Source organism: Ailuropoda melanoleuca, chromosome 6, assembly GCF_002007445.2.
Source record: "Ailuropoda melanoleuca isolate Jingjing chromosome 6, ASM200744v2, whole genome shotgun sequence".
NCBI classification, from domain to species: Eukaryota; Metazoa; Chordata; class Mammalia; order Carnivora; family Ursidae; genus Ailuropoda; species Ailuropoda melanoleuca.
This window is the reverse complement of record NC_048223.1, coordinates 99,122,330-99,146,424: the sequence shown is the minus strand read 5'-3', so window position 1 is coordinate 99,146,424 and position 24,095 is coordinate 99,122,330. Positions and strand designations below refer to the sequence as shown.

Sequence of the window (24,095 nt, the reverse complement as noted above, 5' to 3'; positions counted from 1 at the left end):
ATGTGGCTCGATCCCATAACGCCGGGATCACGCCCTGAGCCAAAGGCAGACGCTTAACCGCTGTGCCACCCAGGCGCCCCTAATTGAGGTTTATGTATTGCTTTTGATTGTTATTTCACTTTTAATCTGGAATAGTCCCTATGCTTTTCCTTCATGTCATTGATTTGTTGAAGCATTTAGGCCAGTTGGGTTATAGAATATTCTGTATTATAGATTTGTCTTATTGTTTTCTCAGGGTTATTTAACTTGTTCCTCTATCCCTTTTTTTTGTAGTTCCTGTAAACTCTTAAGTTAGGTCTAGAGGCTTGATTAGATTCATGTTAAACATTTTTGGCAAAGATTCATAGGCGATGTTTGTGTGCATCATATTGCATCATATTGCATCCTATTGCATCACATCAGGAGGCACGGGATGTCAGACTCTCACTCTCAGTGATGCTAATTTTGCTAACTGCCACATCTCTCAATTACAAAGGTACATTTTTCCCTTCATAATTAGTAAGTAACCTGCAGGGTGATGATTACCTGATGTAATGATTTTAGCTTCCATTGGTAATCCTGCTGGAATCTGTAATTATATTGGGTATTACAAAACAGTGGTGTTCTAATTCTATTGTTTAATCTTTATTAGCTGACTTTTTTCTTTGGAAGAGAGCTTTCCTTTCCTCTGTTTTTCTTTTTTTATGAACATCTCTACAGACTTACAGGTTTGTAGTTATTCAAAGTGTTAGTCAATTTGAGTCGTTAATTTTAATTTTCAAATTGTCTCAAATTTGGCCAGCGAGAGCCCTTGCAAGCTCTTCCTGCTATGTCTTTTTGACAGGACTCCATTAGTCTGAGTGTTTCCTTCCTGGCATAAAATGTCCCCAGCTCACTTTGCGTTTGCTCTGCCCTGGGCCTGGAATCAATTATTTTCTTCAGGGAGCCCTGGTTTCTTTGAGTCACACTAGTTATACTCATTGTTTCTGGTGTATCATTGCTTTTAGGGTCTTTGAGGGCAAGAAGTAGATTAAAATTCTTTTTAAAAAGAAATCATTAGTTCATATTAATATTTCAAATTCAGATTTAACATTCCAGAGCTTTTTCTTGACTTCTTTTACTTTATATTTGTATCTGTTTTGCGCATTGCAAATTCCAGATTTTAATAGCATTTATATGTTGTTTGCTTTATCCTTCAATATGTAAAATATCAGTATATAAAAAATTAGTTTTGGGGCTAATAGTTAGGTGGCTCAGTTGGTTAAGCGTCTGCCTTCGGCTCAGGTCATGATCTCAGGGTCCTGGGGTCGAGCTTTGTGTTGGGCTCCCCATTCAGTGGAGAGTCTGCTTCTCCCTCTTCCTTGCCCTCCCACCCCCCACCCCTGCTTGTGCACTCTCTCTCAAATAAATAAAAAATAAAATAAATATTAAAAAAAATTAGTTTCAAAAATAAGCCTATGTAAACCTGCTGATGGAAGTTTAAGATTTAAGATTTTCTTACAGTTCCTTTTCCCTTGAATATATGTCACTAAGGATGTATAGTCAGAATACAGTTTTCAAAAGTTAGGTAGAACAATTCTTTTTCTGTGTATGTTATCTGTGTTTGTGTTCAGTTTTAGGGTTTGCCTTTTTTCCTTTTGGATTTAATTGTATTTTTTTAATCTGTAGAATATTTACATGGTTCAAAAGTCAAAACTACACAAAAAGGTATACTTAGATAAATCTCAGTTATTGTCCTAACCATTTTCATTATTTTCTGGTTTATATCCTAGTTCCTTTTGTGTTTCTTTTTGTAAAAACAAGTAAGTGTATATATGTATGTATGTTCCTATTTCCTCTTCTTTCTTACACAGGTACTTTATATACTGTTCTGTAACTTCCACTCAACAGTAGATACTGGAAGTCACTCCCGTTAGTTCATTAAGTGTTTCTTCTGTCCCGTATCCCTCTCGTCTTTCATTTTTAATGACTAGATGGTCCTGTGTTATATGGATGTGTAAAAATTCATTCAAGCCGTCCTCTAATAATAGACATTTAGGTTGTGTTTAATCTTTCGATTAATCTCATCCAAGTGTGTTTTTGATTTCTGGAGTTGTATCATCAGGATAGTTTTCCAAAAGTGAGATTTCTGGGTTAAAGGGTAAATGCAAATGTAATTTCCTTAGATGTTACCGAATTCTCTCCCATAGTGGTTTATTATTTGACACTTCTGCTAGGATTGTATCGGGGTATGTGTCATAGAATTCTGGGCAATATATCAATAAGCTAAATTCTTTCTTGTTTCTTGTTACCACATAGTAATTCTAAATGGTATTTTCTGTACAGTGATTTAAAAATGTGACTTGGGGACCACTTGTAATTTGTAATGACTTTTTAAAAAAGATTTATTTATTAGAGAGCGCAAGAGAGCACATGCATGCTTATGGAGGGGCAGAGGGAGAGAAACTCAAGCAGACTCCCCACTGAATGTGGAGCCCCACAACGGGCTCAATCCTAGGACCCTGAGATGGTGACCTGAGCTGAAATCAAGAGCTGGCTGCTTAGCTTACTGAGCCACCCAGGTGCCCCTTTTGGGGTAGTTTTTGTCAAAGATAAACATTACTACAAATGTCTATATTTTTGTTTCTGGCTCATTTGAGTATGTACATGCCATATTTGATTTTTAAAACTATAGTAGTATCTTTTCAAAAACAGTTTTCATGTCAGATTTGTTGAGATATCATTTTGGTGGCAAGAGAAAGGAAGCTATGAAATAGGGCATTTTAAGGATCTTTTGTTTTTCTGAAATAATCTGCCAGTCAGATTATTTCGAGAATCACTATTTTTGTGGTCTGAAAGAATTTTAGATACTGCTAACTACTTGTTCTTGGTTTTCTTTTTATATCCTGCCCAGGCTCCTGTTTATATTCGGGAATGTGCCAGATTGCACTATTTGGGCTCCAGAACTCAAGCCTCAAAGGTAAGAATAGGAAATTGCTCTTAGCCCAAACAAGGAGAGAGTTAATTAAGATTAGTGGAGTTTTAAAACAAAGTGTGAAGTCACAGTAAAGCCATGGAAAGTAAAATGTTGTTACTGTTATAGTTCAAAATTATCTAGTCAGTTTGAGATAAGGAAAAAGACTGAGAGGAAAGTTATATGTGCCCCCACATAGAGTTTTCTTGTTTCCGTTCAGATGTGCTCCACTGGTAGATGGTATCCTCTACATATGAGTGATGGCCTAGACTGCATGTTTAAAGGTTTTCATAAAGCCCCTTTGCATTCCTACAGCATATGACATAAACAGGCTGTAAATAGCAAATGTATTAAATATTTTACAGCAATAAATCACGCTTTTCTATAATACATTCTTGTTTTAGGTTCAGTGGTAACACTCTGTCAAACATCTCAAAGACTTGAGACCGTATAAACTTAGAAAGCAAATGTGTAATGATTATTAATAAAATTATATATAATTATTAAGCTTTAAAATTGAGAAGTTTAAAAAACTTCACAAGTACTCTTTGATGATCTCCTTTAGTCTGTCTTGGTTAGGGACTCAAGCTGTCATCTTACACTGCTGTTTCTGCTCCTCTTTGTTTCTGCCTCTCATTTCGTAAATATTTGGTGTGACCAGGAAAACAGTATTTGATTTCAACTAGTTTAACTGGAGTGTAGCTTTTGCTTCTTTTCTTTTCTTTTCTTTTCTTTTCTTTTCTTTTCTTTCTTTTCTTTTCTTTTCTTTTCTTTCTTCCTTCCTTCCTTTCTTTCTTTCTTTCTTTCTTTCTTTCTTTCTTTCTTTTTTAAAGATTTTATTTATTTTGAGAGAGAGCACACAGGCACGAGAGCAAGTGAGCAAGTGAGCATGAGCGAGGGGGAGGAGCAGAGGCACAGGGAGAAGCAGGCTCCTTCAGGGAACCTGACGCGGGGCTCGATCCCAGGATGCTGGCATCATGACCTGAGCTGAAGGCAGACACTTAACTGACTGAGCCACCCAGGTGCCCCTGGAGTGTAGCTTTTCTTAGAGAGTTGTTTCTGTTCCTCCACCAGTGCTGTGTAGTTATCCCATCATATTGTTATGTGTAGCAAAGAGCACCACCCAAGAGCTTGTGCACTTGGTCTCCAGGATGGGTCTGTCATTTTAGTACCTAAATGACTTTAAACTTAGAGCTTAACTTCAGTTTTTTCTTCTATCAAATGGGAATGATGATACTTTCCCTGATTACCTCATAGGAAAGCAGTGAGAGTTATGTACAATTAAAAGATGCTTCGAAAATTGAACTCATATAAATATAATTTTTGGTAGCAATATTCTAAATGAATTTAGGTTCCCTAGGCAGGTCTTGGGAGTCAGCTATTAATATAGTCTGTAATTACAGGTTTCTCTTCATGTGATAATTATATTTTGATTTTTCTTAGTCCTAGGTATAAGAGTATACCACCCTCCCCACTTCTTTTTCCTTCTTTGTTTCAAGGTTGTGGGAACCTGAAAACAAAGCTGGCAGGATATATTAATTTGCTTTTCTTTACAATATTCTCTAGGATGATCTTGATCTGATAGCTTCATGTCCTACTAAGTCCTTCCAACTGGCAAAATCTCAGAAGCAGAACTGGGTAGATTCCTGCTCTCACCAGGAGGAGACCCAGCAGCGTACGGAAGAGGCATTGAGAGAGTTGTTCCAACATGTTCACAGTATGCCAGAGTCAGCGAAGAAGAAACAGCTTATTAGACAGGTACCTGAAGGCAGGGAGACAGTGATGGGGCTTTAGGAATGTGATCACGGTTGTAGAATCACTAGGGAATTTTGTTAAGAATCTCATTTAATTTTTGGCTCTTATTGGCCCAAGGTTGGCTTGGCCAGGAAAACAAACTTGTCAATGGAACCTCAATGGTAGTCTCTGTACTACTATGCCATTACAAAAAGGAGTGGAGTCTCTTGGATTTCTAGAGTTAGACAGAAGGATCCAAGTATGGTTAGAGTTTCTGTAATTTGGTCATGTACCAAGCATGCTGAGAGAGAACCAGCAGTTGAGATGTATTCCAAAGTTTAAATCCTTCAGATTTTCTTGGCGAATAATTTAATCTTTCTGAATTTCAGTTTCCTTATTTTTAAAATGGTAATTGAAATGTCCATGTTTCATGACTATATAAAGATTAGAAAGAATCTATGTAAAGTGGCTGGCATAGCAGAGCAAAAGTGGTAGTTCTTACTAATGAGTTATTTGCAGTTAGAAAACACTGTAAATTCAGGGGCCTAGTTTGATATTAGAAAGTAGGAATTCTGGTAGCTACATTTGTTTATTTTGGAGTTAATGGGAGCAAAATTAGTTCTCTTCATTTGCCATTTTGAGACTCAAAGTGTAGTTTGAATCCCAATGAATTCATTAGTTTCTTTCTCGGGAAATTTATTTTGTCTCAGTCCCTCTTGAATTTTAGCTAAACAGGCAAAGTCAGCCTCTTGACTTCTTATTCAACTGGGAACTTCTTGAGGGAAGTCTGTGTTTTTATTTATTTTTTTATGCCTAATCTGAAGCATAGGGCCGGACATAACCATGTGCTCAGAAAATGTGGAACTGAGCTGTTCTTAACAATTGAGTCCTTCAAAAGAAGTTTTTTGTTACGCTCTTTGAAGTTAGTTTGAGATCTAACAAATTGTGTTATGACTGGAATTTTCAGGGATGTTGGCCTAGTATTATTGCAGATTCAAAGCAGTGTAGTGATTTAATTCTCGATAGAAACTAAGACAGCAGTTCAGGTGGAACAAGTGTCATGATTTCTGTCATCAAGAAAGCAGAGGGTTAAAGATAATACAAAGGAAAAACTAACATCATTTTTGGTATTTTTAGAAAAATGGGAAATCATAGAGAAGGTTAAGAAGAAAATAAATCATTCATCCCCACCAGGGTATACATTTTGGGTATTTCTTTCGGTCGTTTTCCTATCAATAAATTTCTACATAGTTCAGATCATACCACATGCTTTATCTCTCTGTTTCACTAAACATTACAGCATAAGCATTTTCTCATGCATGCTTGTGAACTCCTTGCCTACATTTAAAATACTGCCACTTTATTTTGACGAAACTATACTTTTACTATATCCCGATTCTTCTCTATGATTATAAAAATAATAAATATTCACTATAGAAGCAGTGCAACCTCCAGAAGAGTGTGAAGAAGAAAAATCACCTGAAATCATCCTGAGATAACCACTGCTAAAAGTTTTGGAGTATTTTCTTCTATGAGTCTTTTCTTTCCATGAATATGTATTTGACATTTGTCTCCTTTTGTTTGAGATCATAATATATATTCAGTTTTTTTTTAAGATTTTATTTATTTATTTGACAGAGATGCCACCCAGGCGCAGTTTTTAAAAATTTTTAAAAATTTTTTAAAAAAATTTTTAAAGTTTTAAAGTTTTTAAAATTCCTGTCTTTTTCATTTAACATTATATCATGATCATTTTCCATGTCATTTTAAAAGGCTGTGAACATTTTTGACAACTGCATAATATTTCATCACATATAACCTAATGTATATACAGTTTGCCTACTATTGGACATATTTGGGAATTAGATAATTTTTTAGCTTATACATTTTTGTTCATAGGTATTTTCATTGCACAGTTTTCCCTAGAAGTGGGATGACCAAAGAGTATGCATTTTTTTTCCCCTGGATACAGCTATTGGGTCCCTTTTAATATATAGGTCCCCCCTTCTCTCCCCTCTTCTTGTTTTCCCCCCCCAAAATTGCCAGAGTTTGTTTGGATAAACTTAAATTTGACCTAGGTTTAAAGAAAAGTTGAAAAGATAATACAGAGAATTCTCATGTTCCCTTCACTGAGGGTATCCTTTACTCCTAGTGTTGACATTGTTAAAACTAAGAAATTAACAGTCCCCTGTATATATGATAAATTTGTAGTTAGATGTAATTCTAGAAGCTTGATCTGAATACCAATTAGTTTTATTTATTCAGTTAGTTTTTGGGTAAGAATTTCATATGTGATGTCTATTTTTTAATACAGTAGTTCCTGCTCCTTATCTGTGGGGTGCCTAGACCCCCCAGTGGATGCCTGAAAACCATGGATAGTACTGAACTGTATATATACTATGTTTTTTTTTTTAAGATTTTATTTATTTATGTGACAGAGAGACAGCCAGTGAGAGAGGGAACACAAGCAGGGGGAGTGGGGAGAGGAAGAAGCAGGCTCCCAGCAGAGGAGCCCGATGTGGGGCTTGATCCCAGAACGCCGGGATCACGCCCTGAGCCGAAGGCAGACGCTTAACGACTGCGCTACCCAGGCGACCCGGATGCTTACTTTCTAAGCTCTTTAGAAGTGACTAAATTTTCTTTCTTTCTTTTTTTTTTTTTAGAGATTTTATTTATTTATTTGACAGAGAGAGACAGCCAGCGAGAGAGGGAACACAAGCAGGGGGAGTGGGAGAGGAAGAAGCAGGCTCCTAGCAGAGGAGCCTGATGTGGGTCGATCCCATAACGCTGGGATCACGCCCTGAGCCGAAGGCAGATGCTTAACCGCTGTGCCACCCAGGCGCCCCTAGAAGTGACTAAATTTTCTGATAATTAACTTTGGGAACTTTTTGGTACCTGTGTAATATGCATGAAAAGTGTCGTTTTTTTTAAACCTCCAGAACTGAACCTGAACTGATAAAAATTTGCAAAATTACAATTTACATATTTAAAACCCATAGTTAGAAAAGGCAGACAAGTAGAAGAATTAAGTACTATATCATTTTTTAACTGGGGAGATGAATGGCTAATCAAAGCCTTAAATAAGACGATACAGTGTTTTATGTCTTCCATTTTTCCATGTTAGATACCATCAAACAGAGAACTGATATTGATAAAATTGACCACTTTTTATTTTGATGTATTTCCTCTGATAATAATGCTGGCAAGCAATCATGCTAGATGTCCATTTAAAGAGCTTTAGTAACTTTATTCTTTAAGCAATTTATGTTAAATTAAGGGCTGTTTTAGGTTGTGCTAGTCACTCTCTATGTCCAAGATACTTTCTGCAAAAAAATCTTGATTACGAGCTGGAGATCTTGGGCAAATTATATAACTCTCTGGGTTTCCTTATCTGTAAAATAAGGGTAATACTTCCAGCCTTATAGTACATAAGAAAAAGGGAAATGAAGTGCAGTCTCCTTAGAGTAATTTAATAAATTTTGTCTTTTTTTTTTTTTTTTTTTTTTTTTTGGCAACATCATTTCTGCCTTTGAGTTTTGCTTGCCAACCTACTAATCATATATGTACCGACTGACTTATTCCTGGACTTTTCTGGATATTTACACTTAGGTATTGATTGTTACAGAATCCTATCCCTTGATGGGGGAAATAATAGTAAAATGTTTGATCTCTCTTAGTTTAATAAGCAATCTGTGACCCAAACACCAGGGCGAGAATCTTCTACTCCTCGGGTACAGAAAAGAGCCCGTTCACGTTCCTTCAGTGGCCTTATTAAGGTAGGTATGCTGTGCTATCGTTTTCAGCATTGACTTAGAGGAAGCTTAACAGTCTAACTTTTCTTATGCATAAACAGTTTTCTTCTATTCTTTGGGATCCTGTAAAGGGTTCATTTGTAAGAGGACAAGGATACAATTTGGAAAAACTTTTAGTTTTTACAGCATTTTTGTGCATTTCAAATCGGAGAAGGGGCTGTATGATTAGAGTGTAAAAGAAAGGTCCTTCCTTCTCTTTGGGACTGAAGACAGAGTCCACATTTCTGAGCCATGTGGAGAGTTCTTTGCTTTGCGCTACAAACTTGACTGCACAATTTGCGGAAGCTATGGAGAAGCAAGGAAGTTGACTTATGGAAATGGTTAGGAAATGGATTTTTTGATAGGCTAGTGAGTTTTAGGTAACTCACATTTTTGTAAACTTAATATTTTAATCAGTTGTATATTCTCTTCCTTTGCTTCAAATTACTTAAAAATCTTGTTTTTAAAACAAGTACAATATCTACTTCTGTGCTGTTGCTGCCATCACTATGCTTGCGGATTCAATTTACACGTCCTCATGGATGATCTGAACTTGTAGTTAAGGCATATTGCCATCAGGTGGCAGTAGATAACGTGATAATGGGGTTCGATTTTCAGGCATAAACTCAGGCAAGGTTAGATTGGAGAGAGATTAAGCACAGTTCTGTGTTCTGCTCTTTTACTTTTTAAAATTGTTTTAACATTATTAAAATCTATAAACCCAGCAACAGTAAGGAGCTCTGATTAAAATGAAAAATAAGAATGAATACCTTGTAATATATATATTTTTCTTTAAGCTGCAGTTGTTAGCCATTGCTACATCATCTAAGCCTCATTTTGGTCTTAGCTATTATCATTAATAGAAGTTTAGAATTCACTCTCAGTCCTGACCTATGGGGGCCAGTAGGCTCTGAGACATTAGTTTTGCTTACCATCAAAATGTCCTTTGTGATCAACAGAATGAAAAGGCAACTCACAGAATGGAACAAAATATTTGTAAAACATATATCTGAGAAGGCGTTAATGTCCAGAATATATAATGAACTCTTACAAAAACAGGAAAAAGTAATTTAAAAATGGACAAAGGACTTAGACATTTCTCCAAAGAAGATATACAAATGAAAAGATGCTCAATATCACTTATCTTTAGGAAAATGCAAATCAAAACGACAGTGAGATAGCAAGTCACAGTGGGATGACTATTATTAAAAAAGCCAGAAGATAACAAGTGTTGGTGGGGTTGTGGAGACATTGAAACCCTCGTGTGCTGTTGGTGGGAATGTAAAATGGTGTGCCCGTCATGGATAACAGAATGGCAATTTCTCAAAAAATTAAATATTCAGCAATTCCACTTCTGGGTATACACCCAAAAGAATTGAAAGCAAGGACATGAACAGATATTTGCACACCTATGTTTGTAGGAGCATTATTCACAGTAACCAAAAGGTGGAAGCTGCTCAAATATCTACTGACTGGTGAATGGATAAACAAAATGTTGTATATACATGCAATGGAATATTATTCAGCCTTAAAAAGGAAGGAAATTCTAACATGTGCTATAACATCGATGAGCCTTGAGGACATTATGTTAAATGAATAAACCAGTCACAAAGAATAAGTAGTATATGATTCCACCTATTTGATATACCTAGGATAGTCAAATTCATAGAGAAAGAAAGTAGAATGGTGGTTGCCAGGGACTAATGGTTTGGGGGGAATTGGGAATTATTGTCTAGTGGATACACAGGTTCTATTTGGGGAGATGAAAAAGTTCCAGAGGTGGGTGGTGGTGATGGTTGCACAACAAGGTGAATGGAATTAATGCTGCTGAACTATATACTCAATATGGCTAAGATGGTAAATTTTGTGTTATGTATATTTTACTATAATTAAAAAGTAATTTATTTTGCTAGAACCCTAGCAGTATATTCACCTGCTAGGTGTGGTTCATAAAATGAACATCCTTGTTGGTTCATTTTACTTGAAAGTCTGTCATTCCCTGTGACTTCCTGTCATTGAGATGATTGATAACAAGAAAAATTATTAGTCAAATAAAGGTTTCTCTATGTGTCAAACATTAACTGAAGCTAGATGGGTGTAGTTTTCTCTTCTTAGTGAAAGAAAGTTCTGTAGTGGCTTATTGCTAAGTGTGGCTTGAAATGTAAATAAGAAGTATCCTCTTGGGGGCGCCTGGGTGGCACAGCGGTTAAGCGTCTGCCTTCGGCTCAGGGCGTGATCCTGGCGTTGTGGGAATCGAGCCCCACATCAGGCTCCTCTGCTATGAGCCTGCTTCTTCCTCTCCCACTNTTTTAAAAAAAAAAAAAAAAAAAAGAAGAAGTATCCTCTTGGCAGCTGCTCATTTCTTTACTGAGAGAGAATTTAGGACTTTAGAATTATAAAGAACTTATAATTCTATCAGGATAAGATGTTTTTGAGCAATAATTTTAAATACAAATGTTAACAAATTTTATGAAACAGAAGGATAAAGTATTTTTGTTATAAATGAAGAGACTTTTGAGCTAATAATAGTGGTTTCTGCTCAATAGTGAGGAGGTAATGAAATGTCTTTATTTGTTTTTAAGGAGATGCTCCACTCTTTTTTGATTTTTTAAGATTTTATTTATTTGTTTCAGAGAGAGTGCACATGCGAGTTGGGGGGAGGGGCAGAGGGAGAGAACCTCCAGCAGACTCAGCACTGAGCGTGGAGCCCGACTTGGGGCTCGATCTTACCACCCTGGGATCATGACCTGAGTCGAAACCAAGAGTCAGATGCTTAACTGACTGAGCCACCCAGGTGCCCCCGAAATGTCTTTTTAAAAGTTCATTGGAGGGGTGCCTGGGTGGCTTAGTTGGTTAGGTGGCTGCATTTGGCTCACGTCATGATCTCAGGGTTGAGCCCCACATGGGCTTCCCTGCTCAGGCAGGGAGCCCACTTCTCTCTCTCTTCCTTGCTTCTCCCTCCTCCCTGCATGTGCTGTCTCTCGCTATCCCTTTCTCTCTCTCAAATAAATATTTAAAAAAAATTTTTTTAAAGATTTTATTTATTTATTTGACAGAGAGAGAGACAGCCAGTGAGAGAGGGAACACAAGCAGGGGGAGTGGGAGAGGAAGAAGCAGGCTCCCAGTGGAGCAGGGAGCCTGATGCTGGGCTTGATCCCAGGACCCTGGGATCACGCCCTGAGCTGAAGGCAGATGCTTAACGACTGTGCCACCCAGGCGCTCCTCTCTCAAATAAATAAATTAAATCTTTAAAAAAAGAAAAGTTCATTGGAAGCTTTACAGCCGGTCGTGTGGCTCCTGGCATTCCCATTTCAGCTTACTCTGAGGTGATAGCTGATTTCTGAAAGGAAGATGTAGTGGTCTCATTTTTCCAGCATTTTTGTGTTTTAGCTATTTGATTTATATTCTGCTTTGATCCCTTTTTTGGGCTAGACTTTTTCCTCCAGAATCCCTCTCATGTAAATAATTTATTACATTGGAATATTCTTAATATTGCTGCTAAGATTTATATTGTAGAGTTTCATGTTCTAAGTTCATTTTTGGGGATTTAAACTTATTCTCTAAGAAGAAAAAAGGGAAGATTTCCCCAAAGATGGTAGAATTGTCACTATCAGCTGTTACAGTGGGTTATGTCAGCTTCTAAGCTGTTCAGAGATGAAAGGGCTTTTAGTCCTGCTCTGAATGACAGTATAGTCATGTGACCCCCTTAGAAGGCCTGTACGCTCTTGTGGCTGTGTTAGAAACAAAGACTCTCCCAAGTTTTCTAATCCTGTGCGAGGACATGACAAGGAAGCAGTATTAGAGGGGACCCAGCGGAAGTATCCCTGAGTAGGACGGGGACTCTTAACAGCTGGCAGAGACAACACGTCTTTGGGGAAAAAAATTATACTGGTAAATAACTGTTTGTTTTTTTTTTTTTTAATGGTCTCAGAAGCACACTGTAATTGGCCTGCATTAACTAGGTTAAATCGACTATAAAACTTTCTTATATTTCAGCTATTTTAAATGTAGAGGAAAAGTGATCACCTAAAGGAAGGCAATGATTTCAGGGTTTTTATAACATGCTTTGGACTCCCTTGTGTAAGATGGCCTAGAAGAGTTTATCAGAAAGTAAAATTTTTTTAAACTAAGAAACTGTAGAATTAAGGACAAGTTTAGCCATAATACAGATATAGTAGATCTTTATAAATCACATATTTTCTCTTCCTAAATCAGCGGAAGGTCCTGGGAAATCAGATGATGTCAGAAAAGAAAAACAAGTACCCTACTCCGGAATCTGTAGCCATTGGTGAATTGAAGAGAGCCAGCAAAGAAAATATGAACTTAGTAAGACACTGTTCTTTGGACTTCCTCGTTGTGTACATTTGTAGAAAGGAGAAGTACTGATATACTGTTGTCTGTTTTACTCTGTTTCTCTGGGCCATTCAACTGTGCCTTTTTCTCAGTCCTTTCATGTAAGTTGATGGTCAAAACAAACACATGTGGAGTGCCAGGAGGATATAGCCAGTCATATGCGGAGATGACAAAGACAGTGAAAGAGCTCCGCAAAGTGCTGGAGGGAATAGTTCTTACTGGGAGGCTCTGTGGGGCAGGTAGCACTTGAGCTGGGCCTACTTGGCACTGCATTATCTGTTGGGGAGTCCTTCTAGATGTCCTGCACATGCTGGTTCATTAAGCCAGCAATAAAATCCGTTAAGACTAATGATATAAATATAATCAGCCTCAGTAAAACTCTTCACATGGAAATTGAACAAGCAAATAATTGTTGTTAGTAAAGTCTGTCTGTAGGAATGACATTAGCACATTTAAGCCACTGTAAAATGTTCTTGTTACAGTTACTTTCTGGCTCTCCAGCTGTCACGATGACACCAACAAGATTGAAATGGTCTGAGGGGAAGAAAGAGGGGAAAAAAGGTACTGATTGTACTCATTCTGTGTTCTTACTGAGCGTAAGTCCTGTCTGCATCTAGTCTGCCAGCAGCCGTTTTTGAATTCCCAGGGTCAGAAGCAGCATACAATTGCCAGGCTGGGTCTTTGCCCTTGGGTTTGTTCAGCAGATGGTTATTGATCGGCTACTCAGCACTGTCCCAGGTGCTGAGGGGTAGAGCTGTGAAGACAGACCCGCACGGTCCCTGCATTCTTGGACAGATGGGACACATGTGAAAAAAATCTTAAGAATACTTGTTAAACAAATTAAAAGCAAGTGTAAACTAATTTGTGACACCAAGTGCAGAAGTGCTAGGAATATGCTCAATAAACATGGAATAGTTATGTTCTTTTTCTGTGTAGACTTCAGCCTTGTTTATTCAATGAGGCTTTCCAGCTAATAAACAGCTGACAGACCCTGGAAATCATATCATACAACATATTTTTGAAGATACTTAGGACAAAAAAGATTTTTTGGCTTAGGGACTGCTGTGCCCAGGCTCTTTTGGTAAAAGGCAGCGGCTGCGGTGCTCTCCGCTGAAGAAGCCGTGTGGTCCACTGGGAGGACCCGGGGGTTTGCTGTTATACCTGATTTGAGTCCTCATTCCTCTGGCCCAGGAAAACCATTCATTCTCTCTGAGCCTGTCTCCTCCTCTGAAAATAAGGATAATAGTTATACCGAGTTCACAGATTTCTTATGAGGCTTAATTGAAATAATGTTTTAGAAGCATTAACAGGTAGCGATAGTTGTGACTAGAGAGAACCGGCTGAGACTTGTTCTGTTTTGTAAGGCTTGCATGGCAGATGAAGTGAGCTGTGTTGCATTTTACTACTGACACATGAGCGTGATTACGATTTGAGAGTTTGCAATAGAAAGAGAACCAAAGTCCAGTCTTTATAAATCTTTATTCTTTTCTAGAAGATTAGATCTCAGTACAGTCTCATTCCTTATCCTTGAATGAATTATCTGAACGCTCTTTTCTTTCCATCTTGCTTCTGACTTGTAGGCAGGGCTGTCTGATTGAGGGGAGTTGGGTGTTTGAGTTATGCGTGTCTATATATTTCCATGTATGTATCTGTGAATCAAAACTACACATAAGTTATTTTTGAAGGATACATTGTTTTTATCATTTATACCTTTTGTGGCTTTCATTTTTGAAATGAAATGGGCAGCTCAGTCAGTTAAGTGTCTGCCTTCAGTTCGGGTCATGATCCTGGAGTCCTGGGATTGAGCCCCACGTTGGGCTCTCTGCTTAGTGGGGAGTCTGTTTTTCCCCTCTCCCTCTGTGATCTCTCTCTCAAATAAATAAATAAAATCTTAAAGAAAAAAAAAGAATCAAGAAATGATAAGTCTTTTTATATTGACAGTTATACTTTCAGGAGAGAGAAATGCATTAAAGAAATAAGCCAAGTTCATATTTTAGCAAGAAGATTTAGAACAGGGATTTTTAAGCTGTTATGTGTGGACTCCTAAGGGCTCTGATCAAGTTCCGGGTATTGTTGGTGTCATTTTGTATGTAGGTGCCTATGTATATTTTTCTGGAGGACAGAACATATAGCTTTATTTGATTCTCAAAAATGTAGTGAATCAGCTGTCTTGGTCAACAAAGCATGCGACTCTTGATTTCAGGGTCATGAGTTCAAGCCCCACGTTGGGCATGGAGCCTACTTAAAAATTAAAAAAAAAAGTGATTCAGAAAAGTGGGGGCCCACACATAATGAATACTTTGGATCGGATTAGGCAGTGGCATTTTCATTCTGCTCTCTCCTTGGTTACTTCCTACATCCTGAAAGGCCTGGCTTGGCTGTCATGATGTTACCCTATTCTTGTTCTTCCTTGTGAATTCTTTCCCATCTTGTGGTAGCTTACTATTGCTGGCCTACCCCTCCCCTCTTCATTTTGTTTTTTTTAAAAATTTTATTTATTTGAGAGAGAGAGTGAGTGCGCGAGTGGGGTTGAGGAGGAGCAGAAGGAGAGGGACAAGAAGACTCCAAGCTGAGCGCGGAGCCCAGTGCAGGGCCCACTCTCACCACCCCAAGATCACAACTTGGGTGAAACCAAGAGTTGGACGCTCCACTGACTGAGCCACCCAGGCGCCCCTCCTCTTTGTGTTTTTAAGTGCTCTGTCTTGAGTTCTCTCCTTATCTCTGCTCTTGCTTTTTACCTCTCAGCAGCTTGGGCTAACCCACGGCTCTATTTTCTCTGTAGGATAACTGCTCCCAGACCTGCATCTCCAGATCTGAACTCTCTTCCAGTTTCCAAGGCCACAGATCTACTTACCTGCCGTCTAATTCTTTTATGCAATGAATGTAACTAGAGGTTTTTCATGGTGATTTTGTAAAAGGAATATTATTTGAGGAAAATAAGCAATTTTATTATCGTCATCAAGAGCACACTCTGAAAAGACGTTTCTTTAGCACAGGGTTTCTCAACGTGGCACTGTGGACATTTTGGGTCAGATAATTCTTTGTCGTGGGGAGCTGCCTTGTACCTTGTACCATGGTTAGCAGCTTCCCCTGGTTTCTATCCATTAGATGCCAGTAGCACTCTTCTTCCCCCAGTTCTGACAACCAAATGCCTCCAAACATTGCCAAGTGTCCCATGGGAGGCGGGGGCAAACTCACCCCAGATGAGAACTGCTGATTTAGTACCTTCTTATTAATGGGCATTATTTTCAGTAGTGAGAATCTTACCCATTCTGCAAAGCCCAACCTAAACCACACCTCCTCTTTGAAACCTTCTTTGGCTAACCCAGCCAGATGTACGTTTTCCTTTGGATTCTTATTGACACTACTAAAATGTTGACATTTAGTATGATTTATTGTAGTTGTTTACTTCACATGTATCGTCTGATATCTGTAGCTAGTTTCTCTTCTGGAAGACAAGGGCCAAACTTAAGAATGCGTTTGTGGCCTCCTGTCTTCTGTTCTTCTCTTCCTCCTGGTACTGACAGTGTCTTGCCTCTAGTAGGCATTTAGTAAACATTTATTTGCCTTGGTAAGGCCGTGAACTCTGCATTCAGTTAGGCTTTGGTTCAACTCCCAACTTTGCTGCTTATATCTGTTTATCTTGGGTAAAGTTAACTTGTGTAGGCTTCGGATTCTTCACCTGTAACGTGGCAAGAACATTATCTCATGCACAGATTGTTGTGAAGATAAATGAAATAATATACATAAGGAACTCAGAGCAGAATCTGGCGCAAATTATGCACTTAGTACCATGGTAGCTGTTAGTGCTATTAAGTTGCTTTAATGAGCTGAGATTAGGGCACATAGACAAAGTGATGTTTACTTGGTAGAAAGTCATAAATTCTCAATTAAGCTCTTTAACCCTCAGTTTGTAGAAAATATTAAGTATAGCCTCTCTAGCTTTCAGGTGGGATGTTTGGAAAAAGAAATATCTATAAATGTGCTTAATGTTCTTGTTTTTCTTTCAACCTAGGATTCCTCTAAAGGATCCAGAGTGCTCCTGTTGTCCACCTGGAATTTTCTCTTTAGTGGGCCAGGCATCATTACTGCTTACAAAGAAGCTTGGACTAGCAGCTTGCTGCGTTTTGCATCGTGAAAGTCAGCTAATCCTATGATCTGACTGATACCTCTAACCCCGCTCACTGGATAATGTCTGCAGACTCTGTCTCCTGAATGGGTGCTGGCATCTCTCTCTTTCTTTCTCTTTGAAAACATTGTGGGGAAACCACTAACCAGCCAGCCAGCTCACACAGCACAGTAAATGGGCAGAACCAGGTGGGCTCCAGTGCTCATTCCATCTATTTGTTTAAGCAGATATTATTTTTAAAAATATGAAAGCTGTGCTTAACTACCAGTTATTATTATTATTTTTTGTAAGTACTGTCAGTCTTGGCGGATTGATATTTTTTTTTTTTAACTTGGGGCTTTTTTCTGTTTTGGTAGTATGGGTGGTATTTTGGTTGTTTCTTGTTTATTTGTTTGTTTTTTTAAAGCCATTTTTTGGATAGGTCCTTTAAATTGTGCCTAAGACAGATGTCTTTCCCTTTTTTTTCACCTTAAGCTTTGGGAAAGCTCTTAATCTCATGAAGCCATATTCCTCAATAACATATGTGTCCAAAGAACTTGCAGCTTTCCTGAAAATACAAAAGTTATTTCTTGGATCTGAGATTGCAGGGTATTTGACCTGCGTTATTGAAAAAGGAGAATTCAGAGTGATAGCATCTTTTAACAAATGTCAGTTATTAAACTGTGTCCCTTCCTCCCTCCCTTCCCTCTCTTCCCCTTTCCTCAGTGCTGCCAAAGTACTTGTGTGGTTGCTGAGCTCGTCTTCTTCATTCAGTCTCCCCTCGCCTAAAACTTCTCTGGCATCACTACTTCTGTGCCAAATCACTGTGACTCGAGGACAGTCACCGATGGCTCGATAGAGATTTGCTGAAATATCTGAATGTATTGGAAACTCGGGCTTTATGTCCAGGGTGACTCCTCGTGGGTGGGATTATAGTGCATCCTTCTAAGGGGTCAGGTGTGCAGGCTAGCCTGTCTCCTGAGAGCAAACTGGAGTCCCAGGGAGGAAGTGGGCATCACTCTCGGCAGGGCTGAGAGGATTTGAAAGAGCACGTTCTCCTTTGGAAGCGGTTGGGGCTTATCACCAGTGTTTGCGGAGGGTTGCCGCACCGCCCCTCTCCTTGTCAGGACGGGCACAGGAGTAGTTTGGAGGTGGGGCTGGGGCTTTGACTGGGTTGGGGATGTTCGCGTGTGTTTGAGGGAAGCAGCGGCGTGGCTTCGGTCTGGTGTAACTACTCACTGCCTAGAGAGCGGCACGTGGCCGGCGAGAGCGTTTGGAGTGGGCCTGCTCTGTGAAGCTGTGTGGCGGCCCTCACCCTGTGCCGGAGCCGAGTCGGGCTCCGCGGGGGAGCAGCTGCCCAGCGAGGTGGGACTTGCTGACTGTCTTTAAACTCCTGAAAAAGCTGCGTTTCTGCTGAAATGGAGGATGCCGCTGGGGGAGCACGGTTTGGTTTGTTTTGTGTCCAGCTGTCAGTCCTCTCTTCCATACTTCCTGTTTCGTTGGCTGCTGTAACAGCAGTGTGAAGAGAAGGATGAAATTCGGCCTTCCAGCTCGATGGATTGTGAACCGTAGATGGTGAGGAGTGTAAGCCTGCTTAGAAGCCCCTTTCTCTAGAACATTTTTATGTCATTCTTAAAAATACTTGTTAGCAAATTTATTTGTGTAGGTTTCTCTTTGGCTTTTCCTTATTGAGAAAATAAGCACCAGCTACCAGGGAGTGCAGAGCCTGCTTTAATATGACCAGACTGAACTAGAGTTCTCCCTTAACCCGCTACTTCCTTTCTTTATCAAAGTGGTTCATCCCAGAATGGCGTGGCGTCAGGTGGGAAGAGCAGAGCAGTGACCTGGTCCCTTCCTGTCATCAGGTGTGCTCTGGGGTTCTATGAGGGAGGTAGCTGAGATTGAGGAGACGTTCTTTGGTCGAATGGCATTGGTATCCCAGGGTAGTGCGCCGGAGCCAGAGCGGTGTGAGAGATGCTTGCCACACACGTGCTTGTATAGCTCGCTGCCTTGGGCACTTCATGTGTGAATTTCGGTATGTGTGTTTCATTTAAGTTATTTATTAAAAATACTTTCCCTTGCTTAAAGGGTGTGATAGGTCATTTTTAAATAGAAGCTGTGATCCAGTTGGAATCCAAATTTGAGAAATAAACAGCATAACTTTCTGCCTTGTAATATGTAAGTGTTCTAATCCTGTGGAATCTTATGGGGACCTCAAAGACAAAAGCCCTTACTCATTTGCCACAGCAGGGTACTGTCTCCCTTTTGACTTGGTGGGTGGGTATTTTTGAGCCAGTATTTAACAGTTTTTTTAATCTATGTTTTTTTAATCTGCTATGTTTATTTTTCATGTTGGAACAGTCTCTTTGGAAATGCCTCCTTTTACGGCTTTTAACATTTCATTTCTTTCTGCGGTCAGTTGTGGTGGGTTCTGATGTGGCGTCAGTACAGGGCAGTGTTTTTGTGCCGGCGGGCACGAGCATGAAGACGCAGAGCACCTCCTCGATTCGGATCGCTGGGTGACTACACTAGTGGGGTCGGTGAAGACCGTGGACAGTGGAGTTTCTAACCTTTTAGTGTGCGGAATCTGGTTTGAAAACCTCCACTGCCACAGGGAGATTAGAAGATACTGATTGCCCCTGAGCGCCAAAACATGCTCCAGGAGCTGCTGCTTAACGAGTTGTAACTGAAGCCGCAGCTGCCCCTCCACCCACTCTTCACCCGAGTACCCTGCCGGGGAGCACCTGTGGGGAATGGAGTAGTGCGGGGCTGCCGCCTGTGGTGACCACCCGTGATCCAGAGGCGGCCGTTGAGTTGGCTTGGAAGGAAGCCAGCAGATCCCGGAGTGTCAGAGCAGAGCCTTTCTCCTCCCAGAGAGCAGTGGCTTTGTGCAGCTTCCCTCACAGGAGCCTCTGTTCAGATGTGGTTTAAAGACTGCCTTCTAGGAGAACTTGTGCTTGCCCCTGTGCCCCACAGTGACCAGCTGTGTGGCCTGTGCATAACCGGGAAGCCATCTTTGGGAACAGACTTCTCTAGACTCTCGCTGCTGCCTTACATCGTACAGGGCCTCACACAAATGCTGGAAGGTCTTTTCTAAATAGAACTCCTTTTCCCGGGGAGATCCTCATCCCTCATCCCCTCCACCCTGAAGCTTTTGTACTGAAGACAGGACATTGATCTAAACCTGGGTTCTGGCGTTTGGCAAGATTGCTCTAGAATTTGGGGAAAATTTGGGCCCCTAAAATCCACAAGCTTTTCAAACCAGTGGTAACTAACCCAATCTAAAACTCCCTACAGAAAAGCTAGTTTACCTAGACAGCCAAATCCGACCGACATCTTTACACTAGTGGAGAGTCAGTGGAGGGGCTAGTGAGGAGGTGAGTACATAATAGCTTGAGTGCTTGGGTTGTCATGGAAACGAGTGTGCGAGGCCACAGCCAGGGGGGCTGAAGAGCCATTGAGCACTCCCCCCAGACGCTTGGAGACTGGCAGAGCCTGTTGGGATAAACACTCCCTCCCGGGGCCCTTCATAGCAGGGGTCGCCCTTGGTTCTCCCTGAGCTTGCTCAACAAGAGAAACAAGGTTTCTTAACTGTTTCACCCTTTTTTGTTTGACTATATTATTATAAGATATATATATATGTAACTGTAAAGAAACAATCATATGCATTGTCTTTCTCTGTTATTCATGTAATATTCTGAAATTAAATTTCTTTTGTTTCATATCCGTACACTTTGGTCTCTTAATTCCCATTTTGACTGATAGATTATCTTAAGGAGAGGTTGCCTCTTAAAAAATTTCCCCCCAGTTTTTTTGAGATATTCTTGACAGGTTGCTTTTGTTCTGAGCCTGTGAAACCTAAGAAAAGCACCTCTTTGGCTTGTTTTCTTTCTGGACGGGTGAGTTCAGGGGGAGTGGGGCTTTTGGCTGATAGGAAATGGGATTGGAATCCTTGGGAATTCTGAGCTTTCTGATGTCCTGTGGCTGAGTCTAGAGTGTTTTGCACAGATTTCAGTTTCGCACATAATCTTATTTCCTCCTTTAAAAATAAGGAGTGACAGTTATAATAACAGTCAAAACCAAATGACATTTTTATCTAGGACAGCAAGTAGTGTTTAGACAACTCTGGTTGAAATGTTTCTGCCGCTTATTATGTATGTGACCTTGGGGATGTCCCCTCATCTGTAAGGTGGGGATAATGGTATCTTGTCTCAATAATGACGTGCTCTCAGATCCAAAGGGCTTAGCACAAAAGGTTTTAATCTGGAGTCTGTGATTGTGCTTTGGAACATTGTTTGCCCTTGTGATTCTATGTAAAATTTTGTGTACATTTGAATTTTTCTAAGGGAGAGATTTTATAGTTTCCTCAAGAATCCCAGAGGAGTCCTTGACCACTAAAATACTGAGAACCACTAGCCTTGCACAGTGCCTGGCAGATGGCAAGTATTCATTAGATGTTAAATTCTCTTTCTCTCTGCCAAGAATACATTTTATAATCAGCAGGTTATTGATGCTGACATAGTTATTTTTTTTTAAAGATTTTATTTATTTATTTGACAGAGAGAGAGGCAGCCAGCGAGAGAGGGAACACAAGCAGGGGGAGTGGGAGAGGAAGAAGCAGGCTCCCAGCGGAGGAGCCCGATGTGGGACACGATCCCAGGACCCTGGGACCACGCCCTGGGCCAAAGGCAGATGCCCAACGACTGAGCCACCCAGGCGCCCCTGACATAGTTATTTTTGGTAACAAAGGAGTTACTTAAATCTGGAACACAAATAAAAACCCTGCAGTTGTCTCTGCTCCATTATCTACCCATGCACTCCTTTTTTTTTTTTTTTTTTTTTTGCCATGATGGTTCTCTAAGTGCTGCTCAGAACTGTGTCCCTCCCCTAATCCCCAAGAACCAACTTGTTATTTACTGTAAAGGAGCCATGTCTTTTTCTTGAGAGTGAAGCATAGAGAGACTCTTACAAATAGCACACAGGAAACGGAGTAATGTGAAAGAAAAGAAAAAGGGTGGAGGGGACCAGAGTTATTTTGAAAAATAGGATCAAAGTGGCTAGTGCAGTGTTGAGCACATAGTCAACATGCAAACTGTAGAAAGTAATGAAGCAAATCTGCCTTAAACAGCAGAGAGGGAAGATGGGAAAACAGAGTTTTCCTGGGAAGAGTTTTCCTTAGTCTCCCCTTCCTCCTGGGCCAGTTCTGTGGCTGCTGGTCCCTGTGGCCAGCTGCCCACGTTTTGCTCCTACCTACATTTCTGAATTAAAAGCATAACGGGCGTGGAGATGGTAAGGAAGGATGAACCCCAGGCTAGAGGATCGTGGTATAGCGTTCATCATGATTGTTTAGAGATTTTAAAGTCCCAGCCTCTTAATTTCCCCCATAAAAAGCAAAAACAAAAAACAAAAATTGGGGTTGAGCAATGGCCAAGTCTTGGTCCAATTGGTTGTTAATATCTTTTACCAGCAGCATCCAGTGCCCAGATTCCAAGTCTTCCACCTTGGAACCGGGATGAGGGTAGCAGGAGGGGCCGCTGGTATCATTGCCAGCTTTCCCCTTTCATTCCCAGAAATAAGCCTTTTAAAATTTGTAGTGCCTTAGTACTAAAGAACCATACCTGTGGGCAACAGAGAAAGGGAAGAGACCGTCTAAAAATTATGAATGCAGAAGCTGTCCCCGACATCTGTGTATGTAAGTGGAGGTTGCTTTCGAGAGCTCCTGTTGTGCACATACTTCCCGGTTTTCCCATATTGAAATAGGACTGTGGTAGGGGCTCTAAGGAGTTCAAGCCTCCTGTGAATGAAAACTAATACCATCATTTATTGGGTGCTTACTATGTACCCAGCTTTGCGTTCCTGATCTCACTAAAGTCAAAGATCTCTGTGAAGTACTGTGATCTCCAGTTTTATAGTAGAAGACGTATGAGGAGTTGAATGTATCCGGTGTCAGCTGAAAGGTGGTCGGGTCGAGATTAACATCCGGGACCGCCTGACTTCAAGAACTGGTCTTGTGGAGCAGTTACACACCCGATGTCTACAAGAGGCAAGAAGGAAATACAAGGTGACGAAAACAACAACTGCTTCAAGAGATTGAAGAACACTGTGGGAGCCAAGCGCAACTCCTCCACGGCCTGGCTTTGGCCCACGAGCTCCAGTCGGCATCCTCTGTATGACACTGTGCTGCGCGTCTTCCGGCTGGGCTCTGGGACCGTGCGGGACGTTCTGAGTGGCTCAGTGCTGGCTCTGGGAGACAGCAGGTGTGCCTGTCAGGAGTGGCGTCGAGCTACAGGAGGGTGGTGTCCACCGTAACCACCGCCTCCCCTCCACCCCCCGCCCCCCACTGCTGGGAACTGCTTAGGGAGAGTCTGTCCTCATTTCTCTGCTTTCTCATATACACTCCCCGATATGGTAGCCTCTAGTCATGTGGATATTGAGTACTTGAAATGTGGCAGTCTGAACTGAGATGTGCTCTCCCTGTGAAATACACCCCAGAATTCAAAGCCTTAGCAAGAATAAAAGAATGTTAGAATGTCTCAATTTTTATAAGTATTACACATTGAAATGATATTTTGGATATATTGGGCTAATTATATTATTAAAAGTAATTTTACTTGTTTTTTTTTTTTTACCTTTTTAACATGGGTGCTAGAAAATATTAAGTGACAAATGGCTCATGTTATATTGCTATGTTCCAGAACCTCTGGGGCTCTAATCCTAGGCTGTCCTTTCTACCCCCTGCCACCAACCTACTCCTCAACTCCATTGGCACTTGTGGCCATGTCTTCTCTTTTCCTTTAGTTATGAGACCACCCTGGAGAGGGGACGGAGAGTTGCAAGGAAAGTGGTGAGAGGTTTATCCACTGGCTTTTCTGGGATTAGCTCCTGCTTGCCAGGGCTGGCTATGGAAATGCCTCAGCGTGATCCAGCTCATGGGTGTGAACAGCCCTGGGGGCTGATGGGATCACTAGGAGGGGACTTCAAGTCAAGGTGTGCACCAAGCACGGCCTGCCTCTTTAAGAGGCGACTCTGCCCTTCAGTGTTTGTCTGTGTTGTGATCCATCAAGATATTTTTTAAGTTAAATCAATAGGGTGTGTGTGTGTGTGTGTGTGTGTGTGTGTATCCTATAGTTTCTATATGGATCAAAATGCAGCTGTTAAGTGTAGAAACTGAAATTTG

General features: G+C 40.5%; 1 protein-coding gene across 3 annotated transcripts in view; it reads left to right on the top strand.

Annotated features, from left to right (window-relative positions):
- The window catches only part of ARHGAP19 (Rho GTPase activating protein 19), a 48,406-nt gene extending 29,362 nt beyond the window's left edge, over nt 1-19,044 (top strand). For 2 of the 3 annotated variants that reach the window (XM_011221999.3, XM_034663072.1), the window contains 6 exons: nt 2,873-2,938; nt 4,499-4,690; nt 8,344-8,442; nt 12,673-12,783; nt 13,293-13,371; nt 16,826-19,044. In XM_011221999.3, coding sequence (XP_011220301.2) covers nt 2,873-2,938; nt 4,499-4,690; nt 8,344-8,442; nt 12,673-12,783; nt 13,293-13,371; nt 16,826-16,836 — 558 coding nt within the window. In that variant the 3' untranslated portion in view covers nt 16,837-19,044. The remainder of the gene's footprint in view (nt 1-2,872; nt 2,939-4,498; nt 4,691-8,343; nt 8,443-12,672; nt 12,784-13,292; nt 13,372-16,825) is intronic. The other variant, XM_034663073.1, reaches the window with a different exon arrangement.
- The last annotated feature ends 5,051 nt before the right edge of the window (nt 19,045-24,095 follow it).